This window comes from Chenopodium quinoa, unplaced genomic scaffold, assembly GCF_001683475.1.
Source record: "Chenopodium quinoa cultivar QQ74 unplaced genomic scaffold, ASM168347v1, whole genome shotgun sequence".
Taxonomy (NCBI): Eukaryota; Viridiplantae; Streptophyta; class Magnoliopsida; order Caryophyllales; family Amaranthaceae; genus Chenopodium; species Chenopodium quinoa.
Genome location: NW_018745323.1, coordinates 1,300,458 through 1,314,742, shown reverse-complemented (window position 1 = coordinate 1,314,742; position 14,285 = coordinate 1,300,458). Strand labels below are relative to the sequence as shown.

The window sequence follows — 14,285 nt, the reverse complement described above, 5'->3', positions numbered from 1 at the left end:
CACCGGTTGTCAAATTTTCAAATGTGTTCAGGCGAATAAGATGAGAATCATTCTTACGGCTACAACAAATCGTTAGACCGCCTCTTCGAAAAGGCTGAATATTTCAGCGATGTGCAAGATCTTTTCAACGACCGTAACTCTGATGAAGGAAAATCTAATTTGATTCAATTTTATGTATTTGTTAATTTAGATTTCATTTATAGATGCCGAATGACTTTTTATTAATTAATTGAAAAAAAAAAAACATCTCCTTTAAATTGCAAGAACAGTAAGTTACTGAGCAAAAAGCACAGTGAAGTTACAACAGATTACAAAGATCAAGAAGACAACAATGGAACATGGGAAGAAGGAAACTAAGAGAGTGCTGATAACATTTGACATCGATGGAACCTTAATTCGAAGCACTGGCCCAACTTCCAACCACCTTCATCGTCAAGCTTTCTCCCATGCTTTGCTCCAAGTCTTTGGAATTGATGGTACTATCGATGTCATTCAGGTTTATCAATTCATAATCTAATTTAACCTTTTTTGGGTTTTAATCTTAGATACCCACTTTCAAATTTTGTTACTTTGTTCTAATTTGGGTGTGTTCTTCATATAATTTGTGCCCAATTTGATTAAGGGTATTATTCATGTTGATGGGTTTTTGATTTTACTATTGAATTGGTTGTTTTCAATATATTTCTTGAAATGGGGTATGTTAATTCGTGATTAAGGAATATTATGTGTAGTTTACAGTCTATATGATCCAGTTTATCTATCAAAAACTTCTGTACATGGAAATAACTCGGGTTTCAGAATCTAAAACGTTCCGAAATCGGGAAAGTCTCAAGTCCCAGTCATTTCTAGGCTTCATTAGCTTGGAAACTTGGGGTTTTGGAAACAGGAAAACCTCAAAGTCCTAAAATTGGGGTAGGAATTGAGAATATTTCATTGATCATGTTTATCAATTTTTGATTGTTTGTTTTTGGCCTTTTTGTGTCAAATTTAAACGGAGTAAAAGGGTTGGCATTTGTTTGCTAATCTTTTTCTAAATCTATATAATAGTAGCTTCTTCGTGATTGGAGGTCTAATTTAGATACACGTAATATATGGCAATGAAATTGATGGCGAAATTATGGAAGTTTCATTTGGTGCTTGTTCTTTTCCATTAAGAGATATGTAAATAGCAACTTCAAGTTCTAAATTATGAAATTTGGCTACTATTTGGTTGCTACTTTCTACTTCAAGTTGATTAAACTGCAATTATTACTATGAGTACACAAGCTTAAGTCTTTTGGCTAATAATAGAGCACTAATATTCTTGTGCAGCATCATGGTTCGACTGATCCTGCAATCCTTGTGAACACGCTTATCCATTATGGGATACCATCTAAGGTTAGTAATTGGTAGCCATTTGGAATTTTGCTGCATTTTTTACTCTCAATGTCATGCCTTTTTGGAACTTATTACTTGCTTTGTTTATGATAGAAAACTACCGTAATTGATATTCATAGTCACTAAGAAAGGACTTGTTTCTGGTCTCTATTGCACTCTTTTATGCGAGGGTAATAATAGAAAAGTACCATTGCAATAGCCAATAGGAGTTTGATACGTATCACATGATTTTTATCGCCAGGCAGGTAACTAATCATTGCACTCTTTTATGTGAAGGCAATTATCTCCTCGAAGTAGTTATATACAGTATAAGTTAAGATGAGGTGAGGCATTTAACATGGTCCCCTAGCTAATATATTATAAGTAAAGGCCCAACTGTCACAGCGCTTTTGTCTATGAGGGAGATGTTGCTGCTGCTATTACTGGCTCAACATCTAAGAAATTAAGCTACAAGTCGATGACCAAAGTGCTATATAGTACTGTAGTATATGATTGCATAGACTAATTCTTTTGTCCTGATACCCAAATGGTTTAGCTCTGCTTTAGCTATGTAATTTTAGCTGCTAACTGCTTGTTTATATTTGCGCACTAATCCACATGTACATCTGAGTTATGATTCTGTTTTCGTTGCTTATAAAGGTTGCTACTGAAAAGCTCTCGGATTTAAAGTCAAAGATGATTGAGTTTGCCAAGGGTCATGCTAAAGACATTGGAGAAGGTCTTGAAGTGCTTCCTGGTGTTGAATCTCTCCTTCAAACTTTGTCATCAAGAGATGCTATAGTCATTGGACTGGTAAGTGTGCATAGATGCATGTTTCTTGCTTCATACCCTACACAATTCAGCATAACTCTCATTTGGTTGTCAACCACCTGCTCTGAAAATATTAGTTGTGGTCTTTGAAACTTTTTGTACAATTCTTTTTTTGCAAAGTACCTTTTTATTTAGGAAAATTTGTAATTATTAAGTCAACCTTCTGGCCGTCCGCTTTTATTACGTTAAACTTTTGATTATTTTTAAACACGTCAACCTTGTACTACTGTTAACTTATATTACGTTTATTTACTGGTTACCTGTTAAACCCTTAATATTGTTTGAACTTATAGGATGGAAAATCTGACTTGGCAATTTAACCCTTAAAAAAAATTTATCATTTAATGATGCCAACTCATCAAGACTATACTCCAATTTTACTGAAAAAAAAGACCTAGTACTATTATACTACAAGTTTCCAAACTCACGATCCTCCTTTTCACCATCTTCCTTTCATCATCATACTACTACTCCATTAAACACAATACTATTCAATTCTTCCTTTAATTTGCCTTTATTCCTTTAATCACCTTATATTCATCTTTTATCTTTAAACTACATTACAACGCACTCCATACTGCAGGTTGTGCATGCCGTAGAAGACGTTTATTCGAGCATAATTGGGCAAAATTTAAGGTTAGTGAATAATCATTATGAGTTTGTGAATAATCATGACCCTTGCTTTGTGAGAAATCATAGTTTTAGATTATTTTTAATATATTATATACAATGAAGTTTAGCAAGAGATTGAATGAAAAAAAATTAAAGTCCAAGGTAGGATTGAAGAAGGCACATACGTGCCACATTAAGACTCATAATTATTCTTCGTTAGGTTCAGGTATACAAATGCGATCATTGTATAAATAATAATAATAATAATAATAATAATAATAATAATAATTCAAAAAAATTCAAATGTAAAAAAAAAATGATGTTACAAGGTTAACGTATAAAAAAAATAATTAAAAGGTTGACGTAATAAAAGCAAAGAATCAAAAGGTTGACTTATTATTTACATAATTTTCATTTTTGGAAAATTACATCAGCATTTTTACCTCCATCTAATACTCCACATAAGCAATTTACCCGTTTTTGCAGGTCATTTTTCTATTTTACGTAATAAAAATTATAGTAGTACAAGGTTGAAGTGTTTAAAAATAATCAAAAGGTTGACGTAATAAAAGCGAACGGCCAAAAGGTTGACTTAATAATTACAAATTTTCCTTTTATTTATTTTAATTATTATTCACCCTGAGGACTTCTCTTGTTATTTCTGCAAGAATACTCAAATAGGAGTTTTAGTTTTGAGTTTGACTTTAATATAATGCATCAGGCGTTCTATATTTCCATTTGCATGTGTACATAAAGTAGTGGGAACTAAAAGAGAAAACTTCCATAGAGCAGTGGGGTAGGGTGGGGGGTCTGGGTACTGATGCTTTGTGTGGTCGTAGGTGGTTCACTTGTCAAGCTACTTTAGAATTCATGGTGATCGACATCTTTTCTCTAAACTATATATCGACTTTGGTTCAAGCTGGTATTCTTTGGATAGGTGCAGTCTGCTAAAAAGGTTTAGCCGCTATGCCTCGGGTGTTAGTTTGTTGGGATAAATAGGAACAATTGGAAATTCTAAGTTCAGTCTATTTCCAGGCAACCTATAAGTTTCTAGATTTATTTTGGTCTGAAGGTACAATGTTATCTGGCTACAACACATGCTTAAATTGAAGAGATTAAAATTGCAATAAATGACCTCTGTTATCCGAATCTGATCACTGTTGCGGCAGAAATTTTTTGTGCTTTTGTCTTAATACCCTCTTTATGCTCTAGGTTACTGGCAACTTGGAAGAGAATGCATGGATGAAGATGGAAGGCTTGGGCATCGAGAAATATTTTAGTGTTCCACATATTGGAGGGTTGGTTGCCTAATCATTTGTATAACTTGATCTTTTTCTGCATTATCCCTGGCTGATTATTACTAGATCTCAGGTTTGGGAGTGATCACATTGACCGAGGTCACCTAGTCAAAATTGCAGCAGAAAGGGCTGAAAAGCTTTTTCCGGGGAAATTTGATTTGCGAGTGCATGTTGGAGATGCAGTATGTAAACTAGTAAAATCTATTACCTTCAAAAAAAGTTTTGATTGTCTAGATATTTGCTTAATTTTTGCTTCATTGCTTCAAACACTACCATGCTGTAATAATAAATGGGAGTAAGATAAAATAGACCATGGCTCTAATTTGCTGGTTGACATGTCTGCTTCTTATGCAGCCAAATGATATTCGAGCAGCTGAATTTGGGGGAGCTTTGGCAATTGGTGTTTGCACTGGCATCTTTGGGAAGGAGGAGCTGGATCAAGCTAGCACTGAAGGAGCCGTCGTTCTCAAAAATCTTTCTGATTGTGAGAGCTTCTTAAATTTGCTGGGTCTTTGAATTTGGCTCTCTTTGTATGCTGGTATTTCAGATGATTACAATAAGTATTGTTGTTCTTAAACTATTGATATGCTTGAGTGGAGTTAAAATTTATGTCATGCAATAATCTTACATTGACTGCCATTTCAAATATTTTGACAATCTTTAGCAGGACTGTTCACAAAGTTTGGGGTAATGAGACGAGGTGGTCAGACATTTAATTTCTTAGCTTTTCCAGTGACTAATATAGTACTTTCAAACGCTCCCTTATTTGCTCCTGCACCTCCCCTCCACCCTTCCCACAAAATAACAGAAAGATGTATATTAGCTGAATTAAGGTTATGTCTTACGAGGTAAAAAAATGGTGAAGCTTTTATAGTTTTATTAATACTAGGGTGGTTGATGTGCGGCCGCGCGCGCCATAGCTAGCCATGTTCGGGTAGGATTAATGAGGGAAAATATGTAGACAAATATTTTTAGGGTATAAATGTCCACTATCCTTAAAGAGTTAAAAGAAAGAGACGATTAACAATGAGGCCTGATGACTGAGAAGATCTGAACTTTTTATGGTCTTGAAATGAACACTTTAAAATCCAGTTATATTGATTATGACAGAGGCCCCCAAGCTATAACATTGGTGGAACTGTGGAAACCTTTTTGTGCACTGTCTGTACTACATGAACGTTATGAAGCCTTTTTGTGCACTATGTTTGTACTACATAAAGCCTTTCTACATCAGGCTGCTGATGAAATTAGTTCTACTCAGCAATCACGTCACTTGATCTTCCTTATTTTTTTGTCTTTTTTTCCTGGATGGTTCTCTCGTTTATTAATTGAAATCATTGAATATATTATTGCTTGCAATTGAATGACCCTTTACATTTTGAAACTATAATAATGGCTAATGACAAAGATATGGGGTATAATAATTGAGTAGTGGGAGCATTTTGCTGATGCCATATATGGAGTAGTTAAAAGTAGCAATCATTCACAGTTTTTGGTGTAATTTAAAGTTAGGAAAAAAGTTTTCCATTTGCCATTTTCAAAAGGAATATAAAATATTGAAGTTCATTGACTTCTGACTGGTCAACTACTATTTGATATTCTATGTACTGTTTTGCTATGCTTATTCATTCCTTTTGATAGAAGTCCGGAAGTCTATAAAGTATTCATAATTTATATAAATGGGTGTATGAAATATGCCGAATATTCCCTGTGACTTAGAACATTTAAACAAGGTAGAACCTTGTCTTTTGAACTCTGTCTGCATCTTTCTCTACAAACTACCTTGTCAGAACCAACAAACACTCAGACGAAATAGAGATGGAACAAGGGAAAAAGGAAATTAAGAAAATACTGGTTACATTTGACATTGATGGAACCTTAATTCAAAGTGATGGGACCAACTCTAACCATTTCTATCAAGCTTTCTCCTATGCTATCCTGCAAGTCTTTGGAATTCATGGTACTATCGACGTTATTCAGGTGCTTCATTCATTATCTCATTCTTCAAGCATTTTGTTCATATTGCATATTATAAATGATTAAATGTCCACTTTATGGTCGTTTTTACTTCTGTATGATTAAGGTTATTATCATTGGTAATTGGCCTCACCTTATTTTTGTCTTAATTAGTTTGGGTTTTGCTGATTAATAATAATGAGTTATATAGATTAAGATGAAAGTTGAGCAGAATTTCCTAGTATTGGGTGGTTTTCCTTAACATGGAATGTGTTAGGTTTGCTGTGATATTCATTAACTGATACATGATGCTGTTAGCATCTCAAAGTTTGGTCAGAAATTATCAATAGCTGAACGACTAATCAACCATGTATGTCCGTGATTATTTTCCCATTTGATCATTCCTGTAATATGTCACATCCATTTTAATGTAAGCCTGTAAAAGAGCTGAAACACAAATGTCATAGCTGTGGATATGATGGACTGCAAATGGTGATGTAACTTCTGTTGGTAACTCTCTGCTGTGAAAAACAGAGTAGTTGATAACCTGTTAGATAAAAAAAAATTTATTACAGGTTTAGTGTATATTTGACTCCTTGGCCCTTGCCCATTTGCCCTGCCCTAGGCTTCTAGGCAAGTGCCAATTAGAGGCATTGGGCAGGGCAGCAGTATGATGCAACATGATGTTTCACTTACAAATTTCTGGGTTTTGATTGTACTAAATCATGTTAGTGTTCATCTTCATGCCTGTTTACTTTGATTAAAAAAATGGTTGAATGCAAGAACTTGAACAATGAATGTTGTAGCTGGTGGATATTGCTACTGTATGCTTACTGCTTCAAGTTTTGTTAATTACTTTCCTTCCCCCCATTTTTTAGAATTAATGGAAGCTAAATCATTGTTTTATTGATATAATCCTAATGTTTTTTTTCCAGCCTCATGGTTCGACTGATCCTGCAATCCTTGTGAACACGCTTGTCCACTACGGTATATCATCTGAGGTTGGTAGCTTTCTGGTATTACTGCATTTTTGTTGTTTTACTATCATTTTATTATTGCAATGCAATTTTTTTTGTAACGTCTGCTGTATTAAATTTTCCGCACTTTGGTCTGGAAGACATCTCTGAATTTTCCGTTGCATTCTACCTATATGGTTTCCTCGCTTTGGCTTTAGTTACTAGTATTCCTACTTTGGAACTAGGCCAGATAAGTGTGCTTCAAATTTATGTTTCATTCTCAATTGATGCAAAGAAGAGGTATAGCCTTGTAGGTCTTCAACGCCAGTTTGTTTTATTAAACATAGAGTTCCTGTTCACTTAAATTTAAACAAGTCATCAACTCATCAAAGGTTTAGGTTGATAAGTCCTTAATTGATATCATGTTGTGCTATATGGAGTAAGTTATAAGCAAGACAAAGAGATGGACTATAAACAAAGAAAATGCTTATTACTTGATTACTTCATTCCATAAATAAACAAATTAAATTGTAGGATATATGTCAAGAACCAAACAACTAACTAAAGCTAATAACTATGAACACTATCCATGATCTGATAAACTAGTACCATGGCTAACCGACTACCAACTAAATCTCAGCAACCTAAAATGAGCCTACGTATTGATTGATAACATAAAATACTCATGCTCCTATATATATACCACTGTATAACTGGCCCATCTAGTAACTTCCACTAGAATGAGGAAATATATTAACTCCTCTCGAACTATACTACTTTGAAGATCTGACGCCACACCTTTCTTTCAATTCGGTGACATTCATTACACCATTTACTGATATTTTTCTGATCATCCGTTTTGACAATATCTTAATTAATTTTCTTCTTGTTGTATCAAGGTTGCTACTGAAAAGCTCCCGATTTTGATGTCAAAGATGACTGAATATGAAAAGGCTCACGCTGAAGACCTAGGATAGGGCCTTGAATTGCTTCCTGGTGTTGAATCTCTTCTTCAAACCTTGTCATCAACGAATAATGTAATCATTGGTTTGGTGAGTTCATATAGACATTTTCTCCTTGGTATATTTAACAATTTCTTTTATCTGCTGTTTTACTTTGTTGTGAGTCTTGTGCTCCACAAAATTTTAACCTATTCACTCATTATTGTGACCTCTCGTTATTAGGAATAGGATATCTCTCCTATCTCCTGCGTTGATACAAATATCATTATAAATGAAAATAATTATTCAAATTTAAGCATGGTCTTTTTGATAGATATCATAATTTATGGGTATCAAGAAAATTAACCTGCTAATTGGCAAGGCTGTGGCCTGTGGGTGCTGATATATTTACTCCTGATGCTTTAATTTGGTAGTTGTCTGACTGTGTTCAGCTTAAACTATGAGTAGCTTTGATTGCATTCGACTTGTCTGATTCTGTCCTACAAGGTTCTGAAGTTTGCTTTAACCTTTATGTCTCGTTACTCCTGCTATCAGGTTACAGGTAACTTGGAAGAGACTGCATGGATGAAATTGGATGCCTTGGGTATCAAGAAGTATTTTAGTGTTCCGCATTTTGGAGGGTTAGTCAAAAAGACATGTCAACCATAACTATTTTGTTAGGTTTTCCATAATTGATGATAGTTCATTTTTCAGATTTGGGAGCGATCACATGGATCGAGGTCATCTCATCAAAATTGCAGCAGAAAGGGCTGAAAATCTATATCCTGGGAAATTTGATTCCCGACTGCATGTTGGAGACACAGTATGTGGAGAATCTACTCCCTATAACTTTGCTTATTAGATAAGTTGCTTCCTATGCTCCTGTGATTACCTGCAGGCTGCAGAACCTTTTTTTTTTTTTTTTTTCAAAAAGATGATCTAGTGTTCTGAATTATTTGGATATTCTTTCGCAGCCAAACGATATCATAGCAGCTGAATGTGAGGGAGCTTTGGCAATAGGAGTTTGCACTGGCATTTTCAGAAAGGAGGAGCTGGAGCAAGTCAGCAATAGAGGTGCTGTGATTCTTCAAGATCTCTGTGATCATAAGAGCTTCATAAATTTGCTAGTAATATGAGTTGAATTATATTAATGCATGCTGCATTATGTAAGCAATGGGTTGCAATATGTCCTGTTAATCTGTTATGCCGTAAATAACATCTAAGTTTATCATTTCTAATCTTAATCTGAATGCTCTTTAAAGCTTGAAATCAGCCAAATTCAGTTATTCACCTAGTTTGGCCATGCTATGATGAGTAATTTCATGTATATGCTCTTTCACCTCCCTGTTTTGGAGGAGCTTCCTTGTTGTAATTGTTGGTATTTGAAGCAAAGTATCTCTTTTCAAAGATGTACATCCAAAACTTAAGTTGACTTGTACCAATTGTCACTCCCAAATTTTGTATATCCTTTTTTTTCCCCCTCCACACTATAATTGTTCCACTATTCATATGTTTCATTTTGATTAGGGGTGATGCTTTATAACTAAGAAAAAAAATAAAGTCATGTGAGATATTGTTAGATTTGCCTCATTTTTTCTTTTTTCTGTAATATAATGTAAGATATTAGTTATTTAAATATTAAATTGGCAAGTTTGAAATAAGCAGTGTTTTCTTCGAAATTAGGTTAGGGCCTACCAACCCATTTTTCAACTCCTTGTATCTTTGCCATTCTCCTGTATCAATTTTAATTTTGGACAGATTAACAATATTGTGATATACTGATATGCATTGCAGTAACTTCTATAGCTAAAGACACGAACACATGATCCGTGTTCGGGGGTAATTGTTGCAGCTCTCTAGTTATCCAACACAAAAGAATATTCAGGGAACCTGAACCACACTAAGCAACAGATATCCTGAATATTTTCTTGCCAGCAAAACATAATTTACAAAGAACAAGGGCAGGGGATAAAAGATTAAAGAGAGCTTTACATTATACTAATACTCTGTATGTATACCTTGGCAATTGCTAGGCTGAGATTTTAATTACATGTTGGAAGATTAATTTTTCATTCTTTTTGCCTTTTAAGTGAGACAGAAAGAAGAAAATTTGGATATGTTTTTTTTACTGTACATAATTTACATCTGGCTTTTTCTGGTGATTTCAGATGAATAATTTTACCTTATTCTGTACAATTTTCTGACTGATTTATCAACCCTTTTGGCAGAAGTACAGAAAGCTTGAAACTAATCTCAGTTATATGACTAAATTCTTCTTAAATACATGGATTATGTTAAGTAATTATAGTAAACCCAGAAAGGAGCTTCTGTTTTATCCTTTGGCAAACTTTGAATATAGAGGTAAAATCTTGACAGTTCCTCTATTGATACTGCCTCTGCATCTATTACTTCAGATTCACTTGTCAGAACCCATAAATCCTCTGACTTTACTCTTTTTAATCCTCCTCTGCAGAAGGGGCATGATGCAGACTTTGTATTCCTACAGTTTTTGAACAAAGAAAAAGTCAGCTATCCATTTGTCTTTAAAAAGAAATATATACTGTACAAACAAAAAAAAAGCGCGGTTATTTGACTCATACCCTACTCAAGAGTCAAGACATTCTTATAGCCTTTAAAAATAAGTTTCAGGATAAATTAGTTCAATTTTAAGGAGTTCTTGTGCAAAGAACGAAACTTGAGTGTCAATAAACATCAAATGTGAAACCTTAAAAACGTTATGATGGATGTAAGTTGCAGGGTCACAGTGTCACACTCAAGAACGAAAGCTATTTTATTTAGTTTTTCGACTTGTTAATCTTGGGTGCAACCTCGTAAAACTTTTGACAGTGTTGGGCGGTAAAAAAAAAAAAAAAAAAAAATGTTTTACCAGTTGCGGTAACAGTTAATGCACATTGCATGACAGCAGCCGGGCAAGACCATTTTAGTAGTCGGCACCAAACATATCCCACATTCATCCTCTCTTTCTTGATCAATCACTTTTTGAAGCCTACCATTACCATGCCCTAATAAATTCTCCTTGCCACCACTTTTCTTGGTCAAATTCATTCTACTTTCGCGCTCCACCAAATCATTGTGAAGCCTTGTTAGGGAAGGAAGTATGATAGCTGCCAATTTTCACATTGATTAAAGCAAGTTAGCATTATACAATAATAATATTAATGAGCGATGATATATCCATCTCAAATGTGAGCAAAAACGACCAAATCTTTGGAACACTTTTAAAATCAAGTTTTTTTCCATGTATTGGGGCTTTGCTTTAGTTAAATACATCCATTCTTGCGATAGGATGACTATAGTATTATGTACTCCGTAATTATTTAATGATCTTGTTATTTAATTAATGTACATACCATAGAATTCTGTAACTGTTGCCTTGCTTCCTTGGGTGGATATATTGGTTCTTCCATCTGGATAAACCTATATTGAAAAATTCAACGAATTTGATTAATTAAACTAGCTTAATTAAAAATTTGTTTGCTTGGGAAACAATCTTTCATGTTGACATCCCCAAATTAATACATGTATGTAGTTATGAATTCGATTCTCTATTTTTACAACCAAGAGTCCAAGATAGCATATTTGGGGACGTTTACTTATGTATGAGTATGGCTTAAACAAGGCAAAGAACACCAAAAATCCATTTTCTAGGAAATTTTACTTCCTATACTCGCGTTTCACAGACCTAACAAACCCAATAGTCTTACATGTATCGTAGAATAGCGAGTTTAAAATTAACGAATGTAATAACAAAACATCAAAAGATAAAATAATCGCGAACAAACATAAAACATAATTTTTTTAACAAAAGGTTAAGAAGAAAGACCAACCTCATATATTAGAATGTTAAATAGATTGAAGTAAAGAGGAAAAAAGCAGGAACAAGAACTATCAAGCCATTGGAGCAAAAGATAAAGCAAAGGTGACAATTGATTGTACTCCAATTTCATATGAAGACAAACACCTTTTTTTGGTTTTGGAATTGCAGCTACCCTGTAAACAATAATTTATAAAAACAAATTAATTTTAACATAACATTTCATAAATCAATATTTTTGTTACCTTTTCTAAGATTATATAAATTTTTTTTTTTTTTTTTTTGGGACATAATCTATACATAAGTATTAAGTAACGGATAATACAGAATTAGGTAAGCCTTCGCCCCGTTGACAACTAGGCACCAACGGGGCGAAGGCTTAAAGCATAAGATCATGTACTTACAGGGCATTAGCATGTTGTATATCAGCTTCTAGCTCCTTGAGTAAATCTTGGTATGAAGACCTTCCTACTTGGTAATACACCATTTCCATTTTTTCTAAGTAAGAAACTAAGAATAAAAATTTAAACAAAGTTTAATAGCTATATGTTTTTCTAGGAAGTGTTTAGGGATGTTATTTTAGAAAAAATTATGGTTTTCAGGGAATAGAGGAGAGAAAGAAAGCTCAAACTTTGAGTTTATATATAAATATTAAATGGGAGATTGTGTCTAATAGTGAGTAATAATTAATTAAGGTGGAAAAGTATGATTTGTGCTCCTCATTATCTTCTTGTGTTTTGGAATATATTTCCTTCTTTTAAAGACAAAAGCAGATTCTATGTGGAATTAAGGGGTAGTATAATTAATTGTTGTTGGTAGATGATTTTTTATTTTATTTTTATAAATAGATTATGTTATGGACCAATTCAATTGATGGAAATTTAAATTAGTTAGAATCTTTTTTTTTTTTTTCAAAATTAAATATTATTGGTAATTGTATGAGTTTAGACAATATTATAATTTTCAAACTTTAGCCATATCTCCCGTGTCCTAAAAGAAAAGGGCTTAGCCTAAGGGTTTTTTTTACTTCAGCTTAATTTCAGTTCAATTCAGTTCAGTTCAACTTCTAATTTTCTTTTCTCGTAAAAAATTCATTTCAGCTCTATTCAGCTCAGCTCAGCTCAGTTTAATTCAGTTCAGTTCAATTCTAATCATTTCAGTTCAGTAAACATTAACAAACCCTAAGCCAATTATTTATTTATTTATTTTATTTAGTTTTTTTTTTTGGAAGGTTGACTTAAATAAATGGCGTTAAAGGTAGAGAAGTTGGGAAGTTGGGAGAAACATAGCCAGCCACTAGACATCACCCCTTGATAATCTGGCCTATACTTGCAAAAGTTGCAATTAATGTCAACCATTTTGCTCTTTTTGGAAAAAATAATACGGATTAGATTACTAGTAATAGATTATTCTTACAATCTTTGGTAATATATTGTTTGTTTCTTGTTAACTAAGAATATTCCCAGTTTTTTATTTATTTATTTTTTATTATTATTTTTTTAATAAATACTAGGCATTTTAATATTCTCTACCATTTGTAATTGTGTACTCATTGGATTTCTTTTTCTTTTTCTTTTTCCCTTATTTTTTAATATTTGCCTATGACAGTTTATTATACTCCTATCAAAAAATAATTAAAGATTGCTCAGTTTCTTGTGTTATACCATAAGAACTTCGTATTCACTTTTCACGGACAATGAGTGTCAATGATCAATATTGAGTTTTTATTTTTATTTTTATTTTTATTTTTTTCTATAATAACACATAGATTTAGATTAGGGTAATATATATTATAGGAACCAATATGGGTTCAAAAAGCTTAATTATGCTGGCTTGATAAATATTGGTAAAATTGTACAGTAACACTTGCATTTGAACTCCATTTAATTCTCAAGTTATATATAATAGTTTATTATTTCAATTAAAGTTCATTATTAATGGGTTGAATAGGAATGGCTAAGATGAAGATAAGGCAACACTTGTTTATTCCTTCAATATCTCACTTGTTTACCAAAGAGTCTACTATTGTTGATTTTGTCTTTTTTTTTTTTTAATTTCTATTTTACTTTTAATTAGGAGTATTATTTTGTTAAATCCCTCTTAAATTATGTATTTTTTAAAAATAATTATTTAAATCTTTGGGGATATCTGATATGTGGTGCTGTGATGTACTCTGTAATTTATAAGCCTTACAAGTCAAAGTCAAAGTCAAAGTCAAACTCAATGTAACTTCAATACTTCATAATTCTACCACTTATTATTGTGTCATCATTTATTACATTATTAAGTTTCACATATTTCACTTTTTATTTACAAATTGATTTTACCAAGAGTACTCGTACTATAGAGTACATATTTGTATTGAATTTTAAATCCAATTCTTTATAAAACAAATGAGAGGTCAAACAAATCATTGTTGTTGTTCAAAAAAAAAAAACAAATCATTGTTGGACAAGGCTTAACCATATCAGGCAACGGAGGTTTTTCAGTGCGGCAAGCC

At 33.0% G+C, this 14,285-nt stretch overlaps 2 protein-coding genes across 6 annotated transcripts; one reads left to right on the top strand and one right to left on the bottom strand.

Annotated features, from left to right (window-relative positions):
• Positions 1-201: 201 nt before the first annotated feature.
• On the top strand, positions 202-9,363 carry LOC110712348. Of its 5 annotated transcripts, XM_021890796.1 has the most exons (12): positions 202-496; positions 1,312-1,377; positions 2,017-2,169; positions 4,012-4,097; positions 4,171-4,291; positions 4,452-4,581; positions 5,888-6,077; positions 6,989-7,054; positions 7,909-8,061; positions 8,506-8,591; positions 8,665-8,773; positions 8,925-9,363. In XM_021890796.1, coding segments are annotated over exons 1-7 (723 nt in total). In that variant the 5' UTR covers positions 202-331; the 3' UTR covers positions 5,890-6,077; positions 6,989-7,054; positions 7,909-8,061; positions 8,506-8,591; positions 8,665-8,773; positions 8,925-9,363. The 5 variants fall into 5 exon arrangements, with proteins under 5 accessions (XP_021746488.1, XP_021746487.1, XP_021746485.1 ...); XM_021890795.1 differs by lacking the exon at positions 5,888-6,077; XM_021890793.1 differs by having other exon boundaries at positions 204-496; positions 4,452-6,077.
• A 580-nt stretch (positions 9,364-9,943) lies between these two features.
• LOC110712347 lies at positions 9,944-12,591 on the bottom strand. Its single transcript, XM_021890791.1, has 5 exons — positions 12,190-12,591; positions 11,799-11,961; positions 11,322-11,388; positions 10,838-11,075; positions 9,944-10,450 (listed from the first exon to the last, which is right to left on the bottom strand). The coding sequence occupies exons 1-5, from the start codon at positions 12,276-12,278 to the stop codon at positions 10,240-10,242; spliced, it is 768 nt and encodes a 255-aa protein (XP_021746483.1). The 5' UTR covers positions 12,279-12,591; the 3' UTR covers positions 9,944-10,239.
• Between the last annotated feature and the right edge of the window lie 1,694 nt (positions 12,592-14,285).

What these genes read in the sequence shown, in the direction of transcription:
- LOC110712348 (XM_021890793.1), top strand. Translation starts at nt 332, where the DNA reads ATGGAACATGGGAAGAAGGAAACTAAGAGAGTGCTGATAACATTTGAC. An exon ending in ATTATGGGATACCATCTAAG is followed by an intron (nt 1,378 to 2,016) that starts GTTAGTAATTGG and finishes TTGCTTATAAAG; the next exon opens with GTTGCTACTGAAAAGCTCTC. An exon ending in AGTGTTCCACATATTGGAGG is followed by an intron (nt 4,098 to 4,170) that starts GTTGGTTGCCTA and finishes ACTAGATCTCAG; the next exon opens with GTTTGGGAGTGATCACATTG.
- LOC110712347 (XM_021890791.1), bottom strand. Translation starts at nt 12,278, where the DNA reads ATGGAAATGGTGTATTACCAAGTAGGAAGGTCTTCATACCAAGATTTA. An exon ending in ATACAACATGCTAATGCCCT is followed by an intron (nt 11,962 to 12,189) that starts GTAAGTACATGA and finishes TATTGTTTACAG; the next exon opens with GGTAGCTGCAATTCCAAAAC. An exon ending in ATTAACTGTTACCGCAACTG is followed by an intron (nt 10,451 to 10,837) that starts GTAAAACATTTT and finishes CAAAAACTGTAG; the next exon opens with GAATACAAAGTCTGCATCAT.